Here is a 23641-nt window from a genome sequence, read left to right as displayed (position 1 = left end):
AGGGTCTGCCCTTCTTGTCACATGTATACCTCTAGTCCCTCCCCTTCCTATCATGTGTACACCCCTAGCTAATCCCCTTCCTGTTACACTTATGCCTATTATACTGCCCCTTCCTGTGACATGTGGTTACCTGTAATTACGTCCCCCGAAATAGAGATAACCTTTGGTCAGCAATAAAGTTTGGGGCGCTCCTGCTCTTGGTCCCAGACTCTCCCCATGAGGACCACCAAGCAGGGCTGAGGTGAGCATGCTCCCATGAATTGTGTCTGACCCCATTACTTCAATCTCTCTTCTATCTCTCATTCTCTCTAAGACTTTATTATATATATATATATATATATATATATATATATATATATATATATATATACCGTACAATTGTACCTATAGAACCCATGATTAGTGCTGGGGGGCTGGCACCCCTTCCAACCACAGGGCAGTACCTTAGAATTTTTGTTCTGGCACTAATAAGTCTGTGTTTTCTCTTGACTAAAACAGGGAGGGTGGCTCACAGGAGGCCCAAAGGAAGGGATGATATATCCAGGGTGTGGTACAGCACTGATGAAACACATAACTATCCTCTAGTTCTTTAATATTTCCTCCCCCCACTATTATGGCCTCAGCTTTGGCCCACTAATTTTGATACACCTGCATATGTACATTTGTACAATCAAGATCTTTTAATGCATGAAATCCATGATTGATAACCCCCCCAGAAACAGTAATGGGAGTACTGATTCCTAAGGGCACAGGAAGTGGGGGGCAGGGGGAACTGAGAGCAACGATGAATGTATACCCCACTCAAGGAACTGAACAACAGAATTGTAGGTGAATGGATACACTGGATGCTGTAAGGGATGGCAGCAATGATAATAAGATATTAAGGGTCCATGGTGGTGGTAGGGTCGGGGAGGGAGGGGATAAATGGGAACTGATATCAAAGCGTGTAAGAAGAAAGAAAATGTATTGAAAATGATGATGACAGCAATTGCATAATTATGCTTGAGGTAATGGAGCAATGGATTGTGATAATATCTGCAAGAGCTCCTAGTAAAATGCTAAAAAAATAAAAAGAGAGATGGAATAAACAAAAAAAAAAAACCCCAACAAAACAAAACAGAGAAGGTGGCACTCAGCAACTGAACTCATTGCGAGTGAGCCAACTGTCACTCCTAGAGACCCTATAGGACAGGGTAGAGCGGCCCATGTGGGTGTCCAAGGCTGTGCGTTTTTATGGGAGCAGAAAGCCTCATCTTTCTCCTGGGGAGCAGCTGGTAAGTTCAAACTCACCTGTGGTGAATAGCCCAATGTACAATTCACTGGATCACCAGGACTCCTAGGGTGGGACTAGAAAGCCTTGAAGATACATTGCAATTCCAGGGCCAGGAGACAGTTTCAGCATTCCTGCTCACCAAATGGCCTGTGGGGAAGGTGCAGGTCAAATTCTAAGCCCTTTCCCAGTGCCCCACTCCCCTCCCCCAACCCACTGAGAAACTGCGGGGTTGAAGGCTGAGCAAATACCCAGAAAGGAACACTAGCAAGAAAGGAGAGCTGGAGTTACTGGAAATTTCAACTGTTACTAAAGATAAACAAAGGAATCACATGTATTAGGTGCTTACTCCACGTGCCGTATGTTCAAAAGAGAGTATATAAATTAACCTTTCCATAAACCATGATGGAGGCAATATCTTCCCCATTTAAAAGATGAAGTTCAAGTTTAGAAATTCGAACTGTAGAGGTGTTACTTTCCAAAAGAGAAATGAAGACACATATTCCACTTACTATTTACACTATCGATTTCATTGAGAAGTGTCCAATTCCAACTTGCACGATATTATGACATAGTTTATCATGCTTTTGGCTAGAATTACATTTAAAAAAAAGAAATTCGAACTGATGTGGCTGTCTACTCCCATAAACAGTTACAGTCTCAAACTCACAGGGGCAGTTCTACCCTGTCCTATAGGATCACTGTGGGTTGCCATTGACTCAGTGGCAGGGAGTGGTTGTGGTTTTTTTTTCTTTTTTGACGGGGGTGGGTGCCTAAGCTTAAAGAGCTTTGGTAGCTAGTGGGTGTGGAGGTGGGAAGCTAACAGGAAGGTGAGCAGTTTGAACATAGACCACTGGTTTAGGGTACAAAGAGTCCCATCTCAAAAGATCATTTAAAGAGAACATTTATTGTTTTAAGAGACAAAGGCAACACAAAGTGATAGCCCCATCATCTGGATGAGGTAGGCTACTGACATGAGGTTAAATTGGTGTCCCAGGGCTCACAATTGGGAAGCAAGATAAATAGGGCATGGATGTGTGTACGGGGAGGGGAGGGACAAAGGAAACTGTCACAATTACAGGTGAGACCACAGAAGCAGGAATGGGATCTTGACTGGGACACATACATCGTTAGATAGAAGGGCTTACTAAATTAGTCCAGGGACTTGCGACCAAGGCAGTCAGGGAGAGACCAATGAGATCCCTCACTGTACGGTCCCCAGTACTGTGCCCATCAAGGACACTCCTAGGCAAGTCCCTAAGGCTTGCTGCTCCCTGGGCTTGCCAAAGAGGATGGAGCCAATTTACTGTCTCTGTGAGTCCACTACACACAGGGTGTAGGGCAGGGTAGAACTGGCCCGGTTTAACTGTTAACTGGAGAAACCAGTCTTACTTGTTCAGTGCAGCTGGTGGTCTTGAACTACTGACCTTGTGGATCACAGCCCAATTCATAACCAGGGCACCTAAGGTTATTTGCATCCTTGCTTAATGATCAGAAAGCACTCAAGGGAGCCTTCATTTCTGTGGGGACTAGGCAAATGGATTTCAGACGGTCACTGCCATCTATAGCCAAAACTAGGGTGCTCAGAACGCAAGCTCTAATACAGTGTCCACAGCCTCTCAGCGGGAGCAAGAGGAGATTGTCTTGTAAATAATAATTTACAGTGTCCCAAACCACCAAAGGGGCAGTTCTACTCTGTCCTATGGGGTCACTATGTGTCAGAATCCACTTGATAGCAGCGAGTCTGGTTTGGGTTGCCCACGATTGCCCAGCTAGTAAATGCCGTCAGAATTCAAAACCAGTCTGACTCCTGAGCCCACGCGATTTTCACAACCTGCGTTTCCTATGCGATCATTTTATTCCATTCTCAGGAAGAGCCTGACCCAGAGTGACAATACAGGGCCAGGTAGACCGGCTCCATAGAGCCTCTGGGGTTGTAAATGGTGTGTTTCTCTCACAGAGCCTAGGGTAGATTTGAACCACAGAACTTTATGAATAGGTCAGCAGCTCCACGCCACCCGGTCCTTTACTGACAGCTACCATGGAGTGGTCACTATTCCCCCCATTTTACAGGGGAGGAAAGTGGGGCTCCGAGCGGTCAGGTGCAAGGCCACCGGCGGCAGGCTGAGCCTGCAGGCGTGTGCACGTGCACATGCACGTCGACGCCGCCGCCCAGCGCCGGCCGGAAGCTCGCTTCTGCCGGGCACGGCGGAGCTAGTCCCACCTTCCCAGATTCCCGCGTGGGGCGCAGCCGGCGGGGAACTACACTTCCCGGCAGACCGCGCGCGCGCGCACGCGCACCAGGGCCCCCACCATGGCGACCGTGCTGTCCAGGGCGCTCAAGCTCCCGGGTGAGGAGTCGCAGCTTCGCGACCACCCCGCCCCTGCCCGCCCGCCTGCGGAAACCCGGAGGGAATATTCTGGGGGCGAAACTGGTCGGGGCCTGCACACCAGCGGGGAGTGCTGCAGGCGCCGGGGCGAGGCGGGCGCAGCCCTTGTCGGCTGGGGTCCTTGCGCCACCGGCGAGTGGGCGGGGCGGCCTGCCCGGCGGGGGTCGCGGGTGCAAGGCGACCGTGGGAGACGCCCGGAAAGGGACCCCTGGAGGCGAGAGTGGCAGCCCCCCCCCCCCCCGAGCGGGCGGGCGCTATGGCGGCGCGAATGTCAGAGCGCGCGTGTCGCCGCCGTCCAGGGGGAGGGCTGGGGAGGGGAGCATCCTTCGGAGCGCAGCGCACCTGGGGCTGGGGGTCCCCTGCTCCTTCTGCCGTGGGCTGGACCTGGGCGAGGGAGGGGAGGGGGTGACAGGGCAGAGAGGGACCCTCGGTGGAGCAGCCTCTCTCCCGAATGGCAACAATGACGCAGCCGTGTGGGTAGGACAGGTATTTCCCTTCTTATTTTATAGAAGAAGAAATTAAGTCATTGGGCCGCGAGCCTTGGCGGGTCCAGTGCCCCCAAAAAAGAACTGGGAAAGCCCGGGGTGGAGCTCCCTGGGGACTCCGTGTTGGTGGTCTTTTACTTTCACTTGGTCGGCCGCCAGCTCTGGAAGCTGAGCATTTCCGAGGGAAATGTCTTGGCACCTGCAACTTGCAGATGATTTGTAGAATATTCGCTAACGAGGCAGAGGTGTTGATGGCGATTTGCAAAAACGAATTCTGTACGTTGGGTAGCAGTTCTTCCGTGTGCGTGTGCGCGCGTGTGTGTGTTTAAACCCCCTCTAAACCTCCAGAATGGCACTGCGCTATGAGAAACTTGCTATTTTTAGTGACAGCCTATTTATTCTGCGCAAGTAAATGTTAAATACGAGGGCTTTAGTAAGACTGCTCTGCCTCTACGTAAAGGTTAACGCTTGATCTGTGAACATTTACGTGTAATTGACGATGCTAGTGGGAAAAGCGGTTGTTTTCACTGGCGTCATCAGAAAGGGTTTCTTGTCTGGGGAGATGATTGTTGTCTGCTTGATACTGGAGGGGGATTCCAGGAGCCCGTGTTCTCGAGTAGAACAGACAGATTGCACACTTGGCTGCTAATCAGAAGGTGGGCAGTTTGAACTCATCCCGTGCCCCTTCAGAGGAAAGCAAGCCTTGTGGAGCTCAGTTCTGCAACACAACGCATGGCGATTTGACTCCATAGCAACTGGATTTGGGTTTCCAGCTTGGTACCTGGAAACCACCTTTGTGCTTTCGATGGCACTGGGCTGGGTATGGAATAGGACATTGCATTGCTGTCCCCGGACTTCGTAACCCCAACATTGGGCTCATTAGGATATTGCAGGGGACAATGATCATACCTTCTTGGAGAGAGCATAGAATTTTGAAGCTAAAGGACAGGCATGCCCTTTGTCTGCTTGGTCAATTAACTGAAGACAGTTGACAGGGCAGCCTTTGTATAGGGTGAAGTACTTGCAAGGGAGTAATGAGCTTTCAAGCATCGCTAGCTTTCCGTGTGGCTCTTAGATTCCTTGCTTTATTTCAGCATGGTTAATTCTTATCCTCTAGGGCAATGGTTCTCAACCTTCCTAGTGGGGCGACCCTTTCATACAGTTCCTCATGTGGTGACCCCTCCAACCATAAAATTTATTTTCATTGCTACTTCATAACTTTAATTTTGCTACTGTTGTGAATTGGGCGACTCCTGTGAAAGGGTCGTTGGACCCCCAAAGGGGTTGGGGCCCACAGGTGGCGAACCGCTGCTCTAGGGATAGGAACACAACACGCTTTCTTTAGAAACTCTTGAGCTCTTTGGCATACTGATATCTTAACATGGTGGCATTCACTAAGCTCTGGAGTATTTGGTCAGCTAACAGGGAGGGAAGCACTGCTGTAGCAAGTCCTTGGCCTTGCCCTTGGGCAGTCCGGGGTGTCTGGATACTGTTATAGGCCCGGATGCAGTAGCTGTGTATTTTTTTTATGTGTTACCAGGCTTTTATACCTTCCCTTGCCTCCCTCTTACCCTTTCTCCCCTGGTCAAAACGCTTCAGCTCTTAGGTTCGCTCTCACTCAGTTTCCAGCCCTGGAGTCAATTATGACTCCGCGCAGCCCTGTAGGACAGGGTAGAACTGCCTTAGTGGGTTTCCAAGACTGGAACTCTTTATGGGAGTAGAAAGCCCCGTCTTCCTCTCACAGAGCGTAGGTAGGGGAAAGATGTGGCAGTCGGCTCTGTAAAGGTTCTCAACCTTGGAAACTACGTAGGGCAGGTCTACTCTGTCCGATAGAGTTGCTATGAATTGGAATTGACTTGGCGGCAGTGGGTTTGGCTTTTTTTGGGGAGGGTGGGGGTGGTAATGTTAGTTAGAGATTACTTTCTTAGCACTCTTTTTGGACAGCCATTAATTGATTGGGGCCATGGGCTTGCCTGTTCTGTTTGGGCCAGTGTGTTGCGTTACCTTCATCCACCTCATCACAGTTTGTATGTATAACAGAAGCAGGCAAGACTGGTGGTTAAGAGAAGGACGCAGGCTTGGGTTAGAATTTAGCCATCGCCCTGATTAGTTAGTCTCAGCAGGCTTCCATCTCTTCATCCTTAACCTTGCTGTGGAACATTGACTACACGCCACACATACCGCTTTGTTTGCCTGGCAGGGTTTATTTGGAATATTCACAGAGGTGGATGTATTTAAGAGGCTTATTAACCTCTAAACCCACTCCCCATTGCCAACGAGTCAGCCACTGACTTGGCAACCCTATAGGGCAGAGTGGAACTGCTTCGTAAAGTTTCCAAAGGAAGCGACATCACTCTCCCTTGGTGCGGCTTTGGGTTAGCAACCCAGCGCTTAATCCGCTGCACCACCAGGGCTCCTTATTAGCCTCTTAACATGCTTTCATTAGAAATTCTCTAATGAAACTTTTAAAGAAGTGTCGGTGTGATTACAATCATCCCCCCCTGCAGTCACTTCTGAATGTGCTACCCACAGGTGGTAAACGGTACATAGGTTGCTGACCGGTCTCAGCAGCCTCGCAGTGAAGGAGGAGCTGGTGGAAATGTGGTTAAGTCTCCTACCTACACTTTCACTGAACACAGGTTGGAAAAGGGTTTGGCTCACAAGCGTAGAATGAAGGTAATTAGTAACAGAAGGACAATATGACATTCATAAAGCCTGTGAACAGCTTATCTTATGCATGTGTATGTTGTTGTTAGGGCCCTATTAAAGTTTGAAGGTCAAACACTGAAGATAATATCAAAGCTAAATGTTATTATAATGTTCATTGTTTTTTTTCAACTATGTGTAACTTAATGATTAAGTGACCTTGGATAAACTAACCCATGATATGAATATACTTTTAGTAAAGATACTTTTAATTGCTGTAGAGGGTTTAGTATGTGTGTGCTATAGTGCAAAGGTAAATACAAAATTATTGCTACAAGCTTATAGAACCACTTATTAGACAAAAGCACCAAGACGTGAAGCTTTTGTTTCTCAGCATATCTTCCATCTTAGACTCTTCTGAAGACAGCGTTTCCATCTCTCTGACCCTTCCCCGAAGAACTCTGCGTGCTCTGATGTACACCCATCACGATGACAGCCGTGGCATTCTCGAGCAGTGCACATTGCGCTCTCTTTAAGGTCTGATGGGGCTAGGTCAGGGATGGGGGTGGGCGGATGGGTAACGCGTCCCAGTGAGGTTCTCACAGGGCAGCCCTTGCCACCTTCAAAGAATGTGCAGTTAGGTGCATTGTCATGATGGACACAATTCGTTGATGCAACTTTCCTGACCCTTTTCTCACCAGTGAACACCCCCCTCCAGTTTCCTTTAAGCTTCTTCATCATAACCCCCTATGGTTATCCTGCGTTCTTTTGAGAAAATCTGTCAAGATTACCCCATTGGAATTCCACAAACAGTTGCCATAACCTGAGCTGACCTCTTTGCCTGAGTTTAACTGGCCCAGCAGATCCCCTCTTTGATCGGGCCGCCTTGGTAAGGCTCCCTCACAAGACCTATGACAGGTGTGCTACTGAGAGATCGTGTCTGCAGCCAGTCACTGATGGCAGAGACCTGTTTAAACAGGCTTTGTTGGGTGTAAACCCGAGCACATAGGAACTGGAACCCTACTTCTTGGCCTGAGGCTGTGTAACTCTTGGCAAGTTTTCGCACCTTCTTATGCTTTGCTCTGTCTTGTCTTTCTGTGTGTACATAGCAAATGTTTATTTAGGCGTGCACTAATCATACTCTGCAGCATGTAATTATTAAGCTGACATTTGACTTTGCCCTATCAGAAAACCGTATATACTCATGGAGGAAAAGTAAATAAAAATTTGGCCCTGGTCTTCTAGGATCTTTTATAGAGAGGTTCACGGCTATGATAAAATCCCAGATGCCCTGTCATCAGGGTGACGCGACTCATCGACCCTATGAGGGTGTGGGAGCCTCTAAGTTTTTGTATGTTTACCTGGATACTTTCATAACATCATGGCTGTATCAGACCTTGGACTTGGGGGGTCCTACTGCACTTACTGTCGGGTAAGCATTGGACAGGTAGCTACAAAGTGGGCAATTTAGACCCACTGGCCATTTGGGGAGGACAGATGAGGCTTTCTGCACCCATAAAGAGTTACAAAGCCGCAGGAACCCGTTCTTGGGTGGTTGTGAGTCAGAATTGACTCAGAAGTAGTGAGTTGGAATCTTTTAATAGTTAATGTATGCTATGGCGAAGAGGAACCCTGCTGGTGTAGTGGTTAGGTGTTGGGCTGCTAACTGCACGGCCAACAGTTCGAAACCACCAGCTGTTCCTAGGGAGAAAGAAGGGGCTTTCTACTCCTTTACAGTCTTGGAAGTTCACAGTGTAGGTCTTCCCTGTCCAGTAGGGTCAGTATGATTCGTCATTGACCTCCATGGTACTGAGGGTTTTTTTAAAAAAAATTATTTAGTGATAATGCAAGGAGCCCTGGTGGCGTAGAGGGTTATGAATTGGTCTACTAACCACAAGGTCAGCAGTTGAAAACCCCCAGTGGCCCCGAGGGAGAAAGGTGAGGTTTTGTAGTCTCATTAAGATTTACAGTCTTGTGGATCCTTGTAATCAGTTCCATGTGACCTCCTCCCTGGGAGAGGGACAGCAGAGAAGGGGGGGAAGGGAGACTCCAGATAGGGCAAGATATGACAAAATAACGATGTATAAATTACCAAGGGCATATGAGGGAGGGGGGAACGGGGAGGGAGGGGAAAAAATAGAGGACCTGATGCAAAGGGCTTAAGTGGAGAGCAAATGCTTTGAGAATGATTGGGGCAGGGAATGTATGGATGTGCTTTATACAATTGATGTATGTATTGTGATAAGAGTTGTATGAGTTCCTAATAAAATGTAAAAAAAGAAAAAAAAGATTTACAGTCTTGGAAACCCACAGGGGCAGTTCTACTCCGTTCTATGGAGTTGCTGTGGGTCAGAGGCCACTTGATGGCATGAGGGCTTGGTTTGGGTATGGGGAAGAGGTCAGCCCGAGTTTTATTCCCACTGTTAGTGGTGTGACTGTTTACCCCTGCGTAGACTGCTGCTCCAGCTCCTTGGGCTTGCAGCCATGCCTTTACTAGACTGTATCTCAATGTGGATTGTTCTCTACTTGTTTCTTCTTGGAACTCATTTCACTCTTCATTCTGCCCCTCTAGATCTTCTTTTTTTAAGATAGTCTTTCATGATTATTGTTGGTTCCATCTCTTTTCGGTTCTTTATTAGGCACCTATTGGATGATCTTTGTCCTGCCGTGTACCCCTCTCCCTGCCATCAAGTTGATGTGACTCACACTCACAGCAGCGCTATGGAGTAGAGTCGAACATCCCCTGTGGTTTCGGACTGTAACTCTTCAGGAATAGAAAGCCCCATCTTTCTCCCATGAAGTGGCTGTTGGTTTTGAACCGTGGACCTGGTGGTTAGCAGCCCAATGGGTAACCACTACGCCACCAGGGCAACATATTATCACCTGTCCTTCTGAAATGTTCATTTGTCTCCCTGACTGGGCGCGTGGATGGGCATCAAGAGCACAGGCTTTGGCGTCCCGGGCTGTCTGGCTTTGAATCCTGTACTGTCACTGACTTGCTCTTTATGGGGCCAGTTGCTGAAACCTACCTTCTTCAGGTGTCCTGTCTGCATGGAGATCAGCATGTGCTTGGCTCACCAGGTGTGGAGCTTCACGAAGGGAAGCCGGTACTGCCTAAGGAAAGCCCTGGTGGTGAGTGGTGGTTCCCCACACCGGGCTGCGACCTCTGCTCTCTGCTCTCTGCACCATGGCAGATGACCGATGGCTGTGAGCCCTTTGTTTTTGTTTGCACAGCTTTGGGAGGAGGGCATAGAGAGTTAGTGCCCAGGGACTGCCAGCAAGAGTTTCCATGTCATTTCGCTTGGTTTTGGCCCGTGCATTTTTCCTGTCAGTGACGCGTGTTTTCAGCAACCTGGCTCTTTGTTGTTTTGCTGGCTCTCGTAGGTTTGTTTTCTGTCAATGTTTGACGGGTTTCTTCCTGCCTTCTGTGTCCTGACTGCCTGGCTTCTACCTTTTCTGTTGAAGCCCTTTCTCAGAACTCTTGTGTCATTTCTAAGAGCCTGGTTTCAGAGAAAACACTTTTCCTTTTGCTTTCTTGGATTCCATGGGACAGTGTCCATGGCTTCTTCTGTTTCATGGGGTGATCTTCAGCTGATTTTTGGCTCGCTGTGCTTCATTGTAATGGTTTTCTTGATATCCGTGGCACCCCGTGGTATCCACGGAAGGCAGGCCATTGCTGGCTTCTCTCTCTTTCATTTCCAAGTATACCGCAGTTCATTCTGTCTTCTTTGATAGAGATTTTCTACTTCAATGCGGCTGCAGTGAACATCTTGTATTTAGCCATTTTGGCAGATGTGCGCATCCTTCCAGGGCTCACGGCTTGCAGTGCAAACACTGGCTTTGCGCACTCTCTTCATTGTGCTAGGGTGCCAGCTTGCTCGCCACGCCGTTGTGTCAGCTCACCCTGGCATCAGCAGGGTGACGAAGTCCCAATGGCGCTGTGTGTGTCCTCCCCAAAGCGTGCTTCGATCAGATTTTACAAGTGTGAGTATGCTCACGTATTGCCATTTTGTGCTAAGAGCATTTTTGTTTTCCTCTCATGAAATGTGATGGATAAGTTGACTTGAGACCCGGGTCCTAGTAAGTGCACGTCTGAGCTGCACTAAAAACAGAGCACTGTGTAAAAATATAAAAACTTTCTGTTAACCTCAGGGAACTAAGATCTTGTTATTTAAGTTTGTACTTCCCTTATTACCAGCGAGGTTGACCTTTCGTCACATATTAATTTGTCTTTTGCCATTTGGGGTTCTCTTCAATGAAGTAAGTGCCTATTGAACTTTAAAAAAATATTTCTCCTCGGGTTTTTATTAATATTTTTGTATTCATTTGAAGCACAGCTTTTGTGTGTGTCTGTGGGTGGGTGTTCGTATGTCCTTGCTATGTATGTGTGTGACGTAGAGGTCTTGAAATCTGGGAGGACAACTACCGCTTGTTTAGTGATTTCATATCAAGCCTTGAAAGTTTCATGAATAATTCTATCAGTATCTTAATTGGTATTTTGTTCTATCTAAATTAAAGGAGATTGACATCTTTGCTATGTTGTCTTCTTATCTCTGCACATTTTGTTATTTATTCAGATATTCAATATCCTTTTTTAAAAAGGAGTTTAAAATTGTACATCTTTTGTTAGAAGAGTAAATATTTTATTTATATTTTCTATCTGGGACTATAGATTATATCCTTTTTTAAAACTGTCTGTTGTTGGTACGGAGCCATTGCGTTGATTTTGGCTCCTAGCATCCCATGACAGAGTAGCACTACCTCGAAGCTCTTTGTTGTTGTCTATAAGTTATTATTTTCTTTTGCTCAGCATATGTACAGCAGAACATACACCAATTCAACAATTCCTGCATGTGCAGCTAGGGGCACTGATGATATTCTCTGATTTGTAAATCTGAAGCTATGGGTGGGCTTCAAAAAGCTTGTGAAAATTTCATTATCTTTTAGTTCCACCCCACCCCCCAACTTTTTAAAGCCCCCTGTACCTCTCTCCTTCATTTTTGAGTTGTGCCTCCTACATTGTCGTAAACTCACCACCCCTACGTTTCCTCTCTACTCTTTTGAGCTGATGCTGTCAATTTGAGTCTATAGCTCAGCGGTTCTCAACCTCTGGGTCGAGACCCCTTTCACAGGGGTCACCTAAGACCATCAGAAAACACATATTTCCAATGGTCTCAGGAATCAAGACACTGCTCCGCTATCGTCTTCAGGTGGGTCCGCCCACAAGCAGATACGCCTACATATGAGTGCCCGGCGTGAAGACTGTTAACCATGCTACACCATGCTTCAAGACAAAATTTCATTGATTTGTAATCAGAAAAAAATATTTCACAATATATAATGATGTATTTTTGTGATCAATCACTATGCTTTAATTACGCTCAGTTATGAAGTATCAACGAAAATAATTTTATGGTTGAGGGTCACCATAACATGAGGAACTGTATTAAAAGGTTGTGGCATTAGGAAGGTTGAGAACCACTGCTCTAGGTAGTTCTTTAGAGAACACAGTTTTGGGGGAGTGGAAAGGGAGGGGGGAAATAAGTAGCTGATGCAAGGGGCTTATGTGGAGAGCACATGTTTTGAGGATGATGAGGACAATGAATGTACAAATGTGCTTTACACATTTGACGTATGTATTGTTTGTGATAAGAGTTGCATGAGTCCCCCTCCCCCACAGTTTCCAAGGCAGACATTCTTTGCTATAAGCCACACTGTTGTTTGGTTGTTTTTTTGTTGTTGTTGTTGTGTTGTTTGGTTTTAATAACGTTCAAGGCTATTTTTAATTTGAAGTTTAAAAGTTATCACAGGAAAGTCGTTTTAGGGGTTCTTCCAGCCCCCATGGCTTCAGAAAGTCAGGATCCCACACTAATGTGTTCTGTGGTTCTCCCATTTTGATCAAGATTCTTTTATAGAATCTTTGATCACTGTGTTCAGCAGTGGTCGAATGGCTTCTCCGATTTTTAAAAGAAAAGAAAAGGTAAACCCATTGTCATTGAGTCTAGTTCAACTTACAGTGAGCCTGGAGTACAGACCAGAACTGTTTCACAGAGTTTTCAAGGCTGCGGTCTTTCCGAAGCAGGCTGCCAGCAGCCCTTTCTTCAAGGTGCCTTCATGTGGTAGTTGAGCATTTCGCTGTTTGTGCACCCAGGGCTCCTTTGGATAAGTAACCTTCTGGAATGGAGCAGTGGTTTTACAGTTAGCTGTTGGCTGTCCTGGGGCACAGGGTCCAGTGAAGGGTGTGGTCTGGGCCCCTGGAAGTTGGCATTTGCTGCAGGCCTCTTATTTTCGATGCCTGTCCCACCAGCACTTATCCTATATAGATGCCCCTGGACTGGCCAGCAACCAGGGACTGCGGGTTTAGCATTGACCTCTCTTTGCTGGTTGGGCCATGTTCCTCAGCTCTGAATTCTCCCTTGTTTACTGATCTGGGAAAAATAGATCTGGGCCCTTTAAATGTTGTTTGTTTTTCTCTGTTTGAATACTGCCCCTCATCCATAGGGTACCTTTTAGGGTTCTCTTTTCTTCTATATCCTTACATTCCTGTAATTGCTTCATCTTTTTTTTTTTAATATTATACTTTCCTTTCTTCAGTACTGCTTAGTTTCTGTCACCTGATTGGACCCAGGCTGATATGGCTGTCAAAATCATCTTGTTCAGAAGGTCCCTGGATTGTGCAAATTGTTTGTGGTTGGCTGGTAACTAAAAGGCTGGCAGTTCAAGCCCACCCAGGGGCACTGCAGAAGAAACAGACATGGTAGTCTGCTTCTGGCAACATTACAACCAAGAAAACTGTGGGGCAGGCTAACACACGGGCTCTTTACAGTTACACACCAGCAACAAAAGCAAAATTGGCAGGGCAGCTAGGTATAGGTAAGCTAGGTAGAACTGCCCCTGTGGATTTCTGAGACCTTAACTCCATGGGAGTCAAACGGCCCATCTTTCTCTTGGATTGGCCCTGTGGTTCCTTGCTTTCAGTACTGATGCCAGCTGCTTGCAAAAGTACAAACCTGTATTTTTTCCTCAGTCATTCAGTCTCCTCTGTCTTTTGACTCTGTAGTGTTCATGGCTCATGGGTGTTCTGTCAGCCTGGGCTTTGCCTTTGGAAGCAAGTGATCAATGGTAAGACTGTGACTTTAGAACAAGGAAGGACGATAATTGGCGACCATTTGACTCTAAAGTCAAATCGCCTGTCTTTGACCTCTAACTCTGATCCCCACTTGTGTGATTTTTAAAGGCAGTTTCCCTGTCTCTCTTTGGTTGTTAATGAAATGGGCTAACAATAATAGCTACTTTATACTATGATTATGAGGATGAAATGAATGAATCCGTGTATGGTGTTTGAAGGCGCCCTGGTGGCACTGTGGGTAAGCACGTGGCTGCTCACTGAAAGGTCGGTGGTTCAAATCCGCTGGCTGTCCCGCAGGAGAATGATGTAGCTGTCATCGGCTTCCTTAAACAGTTACAGCCTGGGAAACCCGACAGGCAGTTCTATTTTGTCCTCTAGAGCCCGAAGTGATTTGGACCAGTGCCTGAGCCAGATAGACACTCAGTATAATTGTAGTCACTAATTACCATCCTTGAGGCCCTGCTGGGGATCTGTGAATAGGTGCCCCTTCCCACTGCCTTAGGTGTGTAGCTGTTTCCTGTCTCAAATGTGTTTTCCTTGTTCAGTGTGTTTTCCTAGTGTTAGGGAGGGAGTTTGACAGAACTACCACCACCAGGAGTTGGAATCGACTCGATGGCAGTGAGTTTTGCCACCACTATCGTGACGTGTATCTCGATTAAAAGGACCAGTTCCGAAGCAGCTTTGTGTTCTCAAGAATACATGCAAGTTATCTTTACAGGTGTATTCAAGGTTTTACGAGTTCCTGTGGCACACACAGTCATTTTCTCTCAGCGTGTGAAATAGCATGTGTAACAGACGTGTATTTCTTTTTATTTATTTAATATCTTTTGTCACTGTGCCTATGGAATCTTGTCTATTCTACTTAACAGCATGTGGATATTAATAAGTATATATAAATGAGTGGCTTCTATAGGCTTTATAATTAGTAAAAATATATTTCTTTTTACATTGTTTCCTTAGCCAGCATTTTATGAATGCTTCTGTTTTGGCCAAGGTGCTGTTTCAGGCTGATATGTGAACTGCAGAGTGGCATTTAATAGGGGTCGGTGCTGAAAATACCACTCGATGCTAAGATTCCAATCGAATGGCCACAGGAGGGGAGGAGAGCGTGCAGAAAATACCTGGGAGCTTTAGCGGAGTCACTTGTGTGATGTGACTGCCAAGGAAACGACCAAGGTTGCAGTGACTGAATTATAATGCCCAGCCCGGAACGAGGGAGGCCAGTGTTCTGCCATCCACTGCCCTGGTTCGACTGCACCCCAGGGGCTGTCCCATTCGGGGCACTGCACTTGATCGAAGCAATGACATATCCCAGTGTCTCCAGAAGAGAGTGACCAGCACGGTGGGACACCAGCACCAGGGCTTTTTCTGGTAAGAGTTGAGAGAGGTGGACATGTGTAACCTGGCGATGAGAAGCCTGAGTAGAAGGTGGGGAACGGGGAGCTGGGAGATAAAATGCAACAGAAATGGTAATAGTTCAGAATGACAGTGACAGCAGCAATAGTAGTGATAACAATGCAGCCAGAAGGCCAGACCCACTGCCATCAGGCCAACTCTGACTCATAGCTGCTGTGCCTACGACTGCCAGGACTGTCCGTCTGTCCGGGAGCAGAGTTTCTTCTTTCTCCTGAGGAGTGGCGGCTAGTGCGTGGGAACCACCACCTTTGCTGTCGGCAGCAAACATGTCTGGATTGCTACTGTAAGCCTGGCACAAAGAAGCATGCATGTACTGTTACTGTATCTACCCCTCCCGCACAACCATTCTAGAAGACAAGAACAATGGCCACCCCAATTGACAAACAGGACAGTTGAGGCTCTGTAAGAGTAAAGAGATTTAGTGGAAGTCACAGCTAATGAGAAGTAAAGCCCAGGTTTGGCTGTTGGTTGTCTGGTTGTGGAGACGCGAGTTCCTGTGTGCCCCGTTATATGGCTCTTCTGACTTGTATCCTCGAGTATTTGAAGGATTTATATGTGGAAGAAGGGTCCCAGAAAGTGAAATAAGGGCCGATGTGGATAAGAGGCTAGAAATAGATCCCCGGATCAGCCCTGGTAAGGAATTGCTTTCTAGCTGGGAGGAGCGTGGACACAATGCCGGTTATGCTCATGTGTGGATTGTTTAGCGGGGTTGTTGGGCTATTGTGTCAGTTCCAACTCATAGCCAACCCTGTGCACCACAGAACACAACTGCCCGGCCATGTACCATCCTCACAATTGTTCTGATGCCGAACCCACTGTTGCAGCCACTATGCGAAACCGCTTCGTGAGGGCCTTCCTCTTTGTCACCACCCCTCCACTTTACCAAGCAGGGTGCCTTTCTCCAGGGACCGGTCTCCCCTGGGAACATGTCCAAAGAATGTAAGACAGAGTCTGGCCATCCTTGCCTCTAAGGAGCACGCTTGCCATACTTCTTCCGAGACAGATTTGTTTGTCGTTTTGGCAGTCCGTGGTACTTTCAGGATTCTTCTCCAGAACCACAGTTCAGATGTTTCAGTGTCCCAACTTTCATGTGCATATGAGGCCATGGAGAATACCGTGGCTTGGGTCAGGCACACCTCAGTCCTCCAAGTAGCATCCTTTTCAGTTCTCTAAAGAGGTCTTGTGTAGCAGATGTACCCAATGCAATGGGTCTTTCGATCTCTTGACTGCTGCTTCCATGAGCATTGATTGTGGATCCAAGCAAGACAAAATCCTTGATAACTTCAAACTGTTCTCCATTTCTCAATTTTAAAAAGGGGGTGAGGGCAGATTATGTGAGATCTATAAAGTCTCTTTCAACCTTGAGTCTTAAATGCTTTGATTTTTGTTAGGAAAAATAATCATTTTACAAACCCACTACCAGCCCCATAGGAGAAAAATCTGGCTGTCTGCTTCCATGAGGGTTATGGTCAAGAAAACCCTATTGCACAGTTTTGTCATGTAGGGTCACTATGACTTGAAGTTGATGTGACAGGACCTAAAAACAGCAGCAGCAAGGGTCTGTTGCAAATTATTATATATACAATGCAATCTGGGATGGCCATGGAATAGTGTCCTGATCAGTCAGTAAGATAAGATACATAAATTATAACAGATTCACCTGAATCTTCTGGAAATAACTATTTTGAAGTAAGTGCCTAGTAATCAGTTAATTTTTTTGGTAATTTTTGCCTTTAGAAACAAAACTTTATTGGAGAAAATTAGTTGCTCTCAAAGTGAAAGTGAATGAAATTTTATTGTTGATAGCATGCCAGACGATTTAGTATTTTCTGTGGATTTTTTTTGCAAAGTACTTAATGATATAAAATAAATTTTGTGGCTTTCTCATTTAAAAAAACTTTACCGAACATTTATTGACCAAATCTTATTTTATTTTTTTAAATCATTTTATTAGGGGCTCATACAACTCTTATCACAATCCTTACATACATCAATTGTGTAAAGCACACTTGTACATTCATTGCCCTCATCATTCTCATTCATTGCCCTCATCATTTGCTCTCCACTTAAGCCCTTGGCATCAGGTCCTCATTTTTACCTCTCCCTCCCCGCCCCCCTCTCCCTCATGAGCCCTTGATAATTTATAAATTATTATTTTGTCATATCTTTCCCTGTACAATGTCTCCCTTCACCCACCCCTCCGTTGTCCGTCCCCCAGGGAAGAGGTCACATGTAGATCCTTGTAATCGGTTCCTCCTTTCCAACCCACTCTCCCTCTACGCTCCCAGTATCACCACTCACACAACTGGTCCTGAAGGGATTATCCTCTCTGGATTCCGTGTTTCCAGTTCCTATCTGTACCAGTGTACATCCTCTAGTCTAGCCAGACTTGCAAGGTAGGATTCGATCATGATGGGGTTGGGGGGAGGAAGCATTCAGGAACCAGAGGAAAGTTGTAACCTTCACCGTTGCTACATCGTACCCCGACTGGCTTGTCTCCTCCCCGAGACCCCTCTGTAAGGGGATATCCAGTGGCCTACAAATGGGCTTTGGGTCTCTACTCCGCACTCCCTCCTCATTTACCATGGTAAGATTTTTTGTTCTGATGATGCCTGATACCTGATCCCTTCGACACCTCATGTTTGCACAGGCTGGTGTGCTTCTTCCATGTGGGCTTTGTTACTTCTGAGCTAGATGGCCGCTTGTTTACCTTTAAGCCTTTAACACCCCAGATGCTATATCTTTTGATAACCAGGCACCATCAGCTTTCTTCGCCACCTTTGCTTATGCACCCATTTGTCTTCAGCGATCATATCATGGAGGTGAGCACACAATGATAGGATTTTTCTTTCTTTGATGCCTGATAACTGATCTCTTCGGCACCTAATGATCACACAGGCTGGTGTGCTTCTTCCATGTGGGCTTTGTTGCTTCTCAGCTAGATGGCCGCTTGTTTACCTTCAAGCTTTTTTTTTTTTAAATTAAAAAACATTTTATTAGGGGCTCATACAACTCTTATCACAATCCATACATATACATACATCAATTGTATAAAACCCATCTGTACATTCTTTGCCCTAATCATTTTCTTTTTAAAAAAATTTTTTTTAAATTTTAACAATTTATTAGGGGCTCATACAATTCTTATCACAGTTCATACATATACATACATCAATTGTATAAAGCACATCTGTACAGTCCCTGCCCTAATCATTTTTTCTCCTCTTTTCTTTTTTTACATTTTATTAGGGACCCATACAACTCTTATCACCATCCATACATATACATACATCAATTGTATAAAGCACATCCATACATTCCCTGCCCCCATCATTCTCAAAGCATTTGCTCTCCACTTAAGCCCCTTGCATCAGGTCCTCTTCCCCCCCCTCCCCTTTCCCCCCCTCCCTCATGTGCCCTTGGTAATTTATACCTCGTTATTTTGTCATATCTTGCCCTATCCGGAGTCTCCCTTCCCCCCTTCTCTGCTGTTCCTTCCTTCAAGCTTTTAAGACCCCAGATACTATATCTCTTGATAGCCGGGCACCATCAGCTTTCTTTACCATATTTGCTTATTCACCCGCGTTGTCTTCAGCGGTTGTGTCGGGAAGGTGATCATCATAGAATGCCAATTTAATAGAAGAAAGTATTCTTGCATTGAGGGAGTACTTGAGTGGAGGCCCAATATCCTTCTGCTACCTTAGTTCTAAACCTATAAATATATGCACATAGATCTATTTCCCCATCATATATATTTACATATGTGCATGCCTTTATTTAGATCTCTATGAATGCCCTTTGCCTCCTAGCTCTTTCCTCTATTTACTTTGACTTTCCTCTTGTCCCACTTTCATGCTCAGTCTTCATTTGCGTTTCAGCAATTCTTCTTGGTTACATTACCCTTAATCTTCCCTACCAGGCCTTCTACACCCACGTCACCACCAATTTGGATCACTTGTTGTTCCCTTGTTCCTGGGTTTGTTAACACCACTTCCACTAAAGATCTCACTTTCCCCTATAAAGGCAACATCAAATGTTTCAGTAGTTTATTTCATGTGCTGAGCCAACTGAGAAACACGCAAAAGGCCGTTACCGAGATTATAGTGGCCCAGAGGCAGAGATTAGCATTAAGAGTCTTCTCTTTCTCTTTTCGGTTAGCCTGATTATACTGTACGTACCTGTTAAAATATGGGCACACACATATATCCATCTTTTAAACAAAAGCTTTGACCTATACCAGGTACAAGTCTCCCCCACTGTCTGGAGCAGGGGTCCTCAAACTTTTTAAACAGGGGGATAGTTCACTGTCCCTCAGACCCGTTGGAGGGCTGGACTATAATTTTTTAAAAAACTATGAACAAATTCCTATGCACATATCTTATTTTGAAGTAAAAAAACAAACGGGGCAAAAGCACCCAGCATGCCTGATAAATGCCCTCGGTGGGCCGCAGAGTGAGGATGCCTGGTCTGAAAGTAGCGCATTCCTATGACAACTTTTCTTGTAAATCATATCAAGTAACACACAAACCCCCAGATCACCCTGGTGGCTGGAGCTGAGGTGCTGAGGGCAGCCCCCGCCGGGGCAGGTGAACCCTCCTGTGCGCTGCATCTTCCGCAGCTCGCTGGGCCTTTCAGCTTTTCCCGTGAAAGCAAAAATCATCTCTGTGTGTTTTGCGGGGATTGGGGGGGGTATTGAAACATCACCACAGGACTTTTTGTAGCAATAAGGAGGGCTGGTGGCAGCGAGGGCCAAGGGTTGAGCTGTTGACTGCAAGGTTAGGGATCCTCAGGGGAGAGATGAGGCTGTCTGAAGCCCTGGCGAGTGACAGCGTCGTCAACCCTAAGGAGCAGTCCTGTTCCATTGGATAGGGTTACTCTGCGTCGGAACCCCCTTGACGGTGGTAGGCATGGATCTTGAGAAGTGAAAGGCAGTATCCTCTTCCTTGGTTTGACTGGGTTCCCAAGTGACATACAGCACACAGTCGTCCAGTCCTCGCGGCGAGGCCTGGGGTGGCTGCCAGGAGGTGTGCTCACACCCTTCTGCAATTTCTACCTCTGGGCCCTCCAGATGAATGCGCTGCAGGCCAAGTCCACACAGGCTGCCCGCAGCGGATGCCCGCTGCAAGGCCAGCTCTCTACTTGTGCCCCCTGCTCGGCGGCCAGCCCTCCGGGAGAGCTGCTCAGAGTGGCATTTTTAGAGGTCCACACTGTTTAGGGGACTCCTAGGAAGTTTTTCAGCAGTGCACTTTCAGTAACGCCTCTTCAGATGGTGCTTCGTGGTGGGCGTTTGGCGTTGTTGCCATAGACACCGTTGGGAAGCCGCAGACATTGGGCTCGGAGAAGCAGTGTACAGAGAAGAACTGTTCTCAAGTTTACCGGGAACTGTCAGGACACTGCGAACTGAGAACATCTAAGGAACTCTGCCCAGCAGCAGTGGGGAGAGCCAACGTCAAGGCCATGGCCTTTTTCATTAGTGAGATTCAAACAAACGGGTGTGTGTGCGTGGGGAGGGGGGGATGACGAGGGGCCCTTTTGTTTTGTGCTAACTAAATAGGTTTTTGAGATTTACCAATTTCCTGGTCTCTTGGTTTCCCTAAGCCCACAAAGGCTCGTGATTCCAGAACTCTGAGTTTCCAACCCCCCTCCCCTTTTTCCGCCGCTTTACTGGCATCTACTTCAGAAATAGCTACCCAGGTCCACACTCAGCCTCCTTTTGTGTCGTCTGGAGTGTGCGTAGTCAGCCTGTATTTTGAGGGGAGTGTTTGTAGCCCGGCCCTCCTTGACTCAGCGGTCCTGTCCTTTCAGGGAAGAAAAGCCCAGACCTGGGGGAGTATGATCCCCTCACCCAGGCGGACAGTGACGAGAGCGAAGATGACCTGGTGCTGAACTTGCAGCAGAAGAATGGCGGGGTCAAGAATGGCAAGAGCCCTCTGGGAGATGCCCCCGAGCCAGACTCCGACGCCGAGGTGGCGGGGCCCGCAAAGGCACACCTCTCAGAAGTCACCGCGGAGGGCTACCCACCGGAGCCGCTCGGGGACCTGGAGCAGAAGGCGGCCTCCTCCATCGTGTCTTACTTGCGCACATCTGTCTTTCTGCTCACGCTGGTGATCTCCATGATCCTGGTGCTCGTGTGTGCCTTCCTGATCCCGTGTCCCCCCAGGGACCTGCACAGCACCTGGAGCCGACACCTGGGCCCCCACAGAGGTGAGCTGTAGGGGGTCCAGCCCTACCGTGTAAAACTTCCCCACGGGTATGATGGCCTTGACTTTCTAGTACAAGTCTTCAAAAGTTAATGTGCACCTTATACCATTTCCCGTGTGTGTGTGTGTGTGTGTGTGAGATGAGGTCCCAGCATGCAGTCCAGCAAAGAGCAGAGTGGCCCAGCTTGCAGAGCTCAGCGTCACAGCTCTCTTGTGTCTCAGTGGCAGTGGTCTGAATTAGAGGCAGGGAGGACAGGGCCTTGGTTTGCTGGGTTCTGGATATGGCGTCACTCGTCTGTCAGGGGCATGCAAAACTATAAACCCCCCAAACCCACTGCCATGGAGTCAGTGCCAGCTCCTAGCGACCCCCTATGGCAGTGGTTCCCAACCTTCCTTATGCCACGACCCTTTAATACAGTTCCTCAGGCTGTGGCGACCCCCACAACCATAAAATTATTTTCATTGCTACATCATAACTGCAATTTTACTGCTGTTATGAATGGGGCAAACCCTGTGAAAGGGTCGTTCGACCCCCGAAGGGGTCGCGCGCGACCCACAGGTTGGGAACCGCTGCCCTGTGGCTATGTTATTGTTGTGGGGACAGGCAGCCTCCTCCTCTCCCCAAAGAACAGCTGGTGGCCTTGGGAAGCAATTCAAGGTTTACCTGACAATGTCTCCAGGGCCCCTTTTATGCAAAAATGCCTCCAGGGCCCCTTTTAGAGGTGCAGGAAGGAGCCGTGGGGTGGCGTTGGGCACGCATTGGACTGCTAACTGTAAGGCCAGTGGTTCAAACCCACTAGCTACTTTGAGAGAGCAAGATGAGGCTATGTGCTCCGGGAAAGATTCACAGCCTCCGTGGTCCTCTCTTGGAAGCTGTGTCTCAGAACTGGGAGTCAGCCTGGCTTTCATGGAGCCCTGCCCGGTCTGACCTGGCAGCTGAAAACTGGTTGGTGCTAGCTTGCTAAGGCCCCTCTGCTCTTCCATGTGTGCATCAGACGGAGACCTCGCTCCACTAGAACTGGCCGACGTGAATGGAGACGGGCTGCGTGATGTACTCCTCTCCTTTGCTGCGCCAAGGAACGAGAGCGCAGGAGGTAAGAGACAGGTCTCCTGCAGACCGGCGTGCTGCTTTCGTGTGCCACCAAGCGGATCCCAACTCACCGCCACCCTGCAGGACGGAGCAGCAAGGCCTCGAGGGTTCCCTGCATTCTAGTCCTTGGAGGGAGGCATGTGACCCCATGAGCGACTGGGGTTCCTTTTGGTTGGTGTGGTAGCCGCCTTGCCCCCTGGTTCCACCGAGGCTGCTATGAGCCAGGATTCACTGCTACTGAGTTGACAGCGGGCCTCGCAAAGAGACTGCAGGACCGTGGAACTGCTTCTTCGAGTTGGTGAGGGGACTCCTACGGGAGCAGCCCGCCTCCTGTCTTTCCTGCCCTCTGAAAGGCCTGGAGTTCCACCCCTCCAGCCATTCTGCGGGAGAAAGATGCTCCAGTTTTCTTGTGTAAAGGTTTAGACTCTGGGGAACCTCTGGGACAGATCTACTCCATCCTATAGGTTGCTACAAATCCAGATTGACTAAGGCAATACATTTTTGAAATAAGTTTCTCTCATTCACGGTTATATTTAGAGATGTTTTTAGTCATTGGTTTTTCAAAAGACTCCTGATGGCAGGGACATGGGTTTATATACAAGATGGACCAGTTGGTTTGGCCACAGTTTAAAAGATAGGAATAGAGGTAACATAGGGTGCTAGGATACCCTTCAGCATGCCCCTGGAGAAGGATGGCCGCCCCGTACCCTGAGACATCCACCCAGAGAAGCGACAGGGAGTCTGCAGGACCCGCAAACAGGAAGAACAGCACGGCGTCTCTGGGAAGTCTGGAAATGAGCAGGTGACCTGGCAGGTTTTTGTTGCTTGGCAACAGCATGTCATGTCATGAGACACAGTCGGTCCCTGGGGAGCCGGCACTGTGGAGTGTTAGGACTGACGTCGGCTCATCCGGGTACGTTGGGAGAAGTGGCCGGTGTGTGAGAGGAATCTGCATTCCTGACTTGAAAGGGACCGTACAACTAGCAAGCGCAAGCTAGTACTCCGACGTGGCTCA

The 23641-nt window shown here is 47.6% G+C and overlaps 1 protein-coding gene across 1 annotated transcript in view; it reads left to right on the top strand.

Moving 5' to 3' along the window:
* The first annotated feature begins 3527 nt into the window (after positions 1-3527).
* Positions 3528-23641, top strand: part of FAM234B (family with sequence similarity 234 member B) — a 37434-nt gene continuing 17320 nt past the window's right edge. The window contains exons 1-3 of the mRNA XM_075552035.1: positions 3528-3621; positions 21142-21540; positions 22532-22630. Coding sequence (XP_075408150.1) covers positions 3585-3621; positions 21142-21540; positions 22532-22630 — 535 coding nt within the window. The 5' untranslated portion in view covers positions 3528-3584. The remainder of the gene's footprint in view (positions 3622-21141; positions 21541-22531; positions 22631-23641) is intronic.

This window comes from Tenrec ecaudatus, chromosome 6 (genome assembly GCF_050624435.1).
Source record: "Tenrec ecaudatus isolate mTenEca1 chromosome 6, mTenEca1.hap1, whole genome shotgun sequence".
NCBI lineage: Eukaryota > Metazoa > Chordata > Mammalia > Afrosoricida > Tenrecidae > Tenrec > Tenrec ecaudatus.
This window is presented reverse-complemented; position numbering and strand designations above follow the sequence as displayed.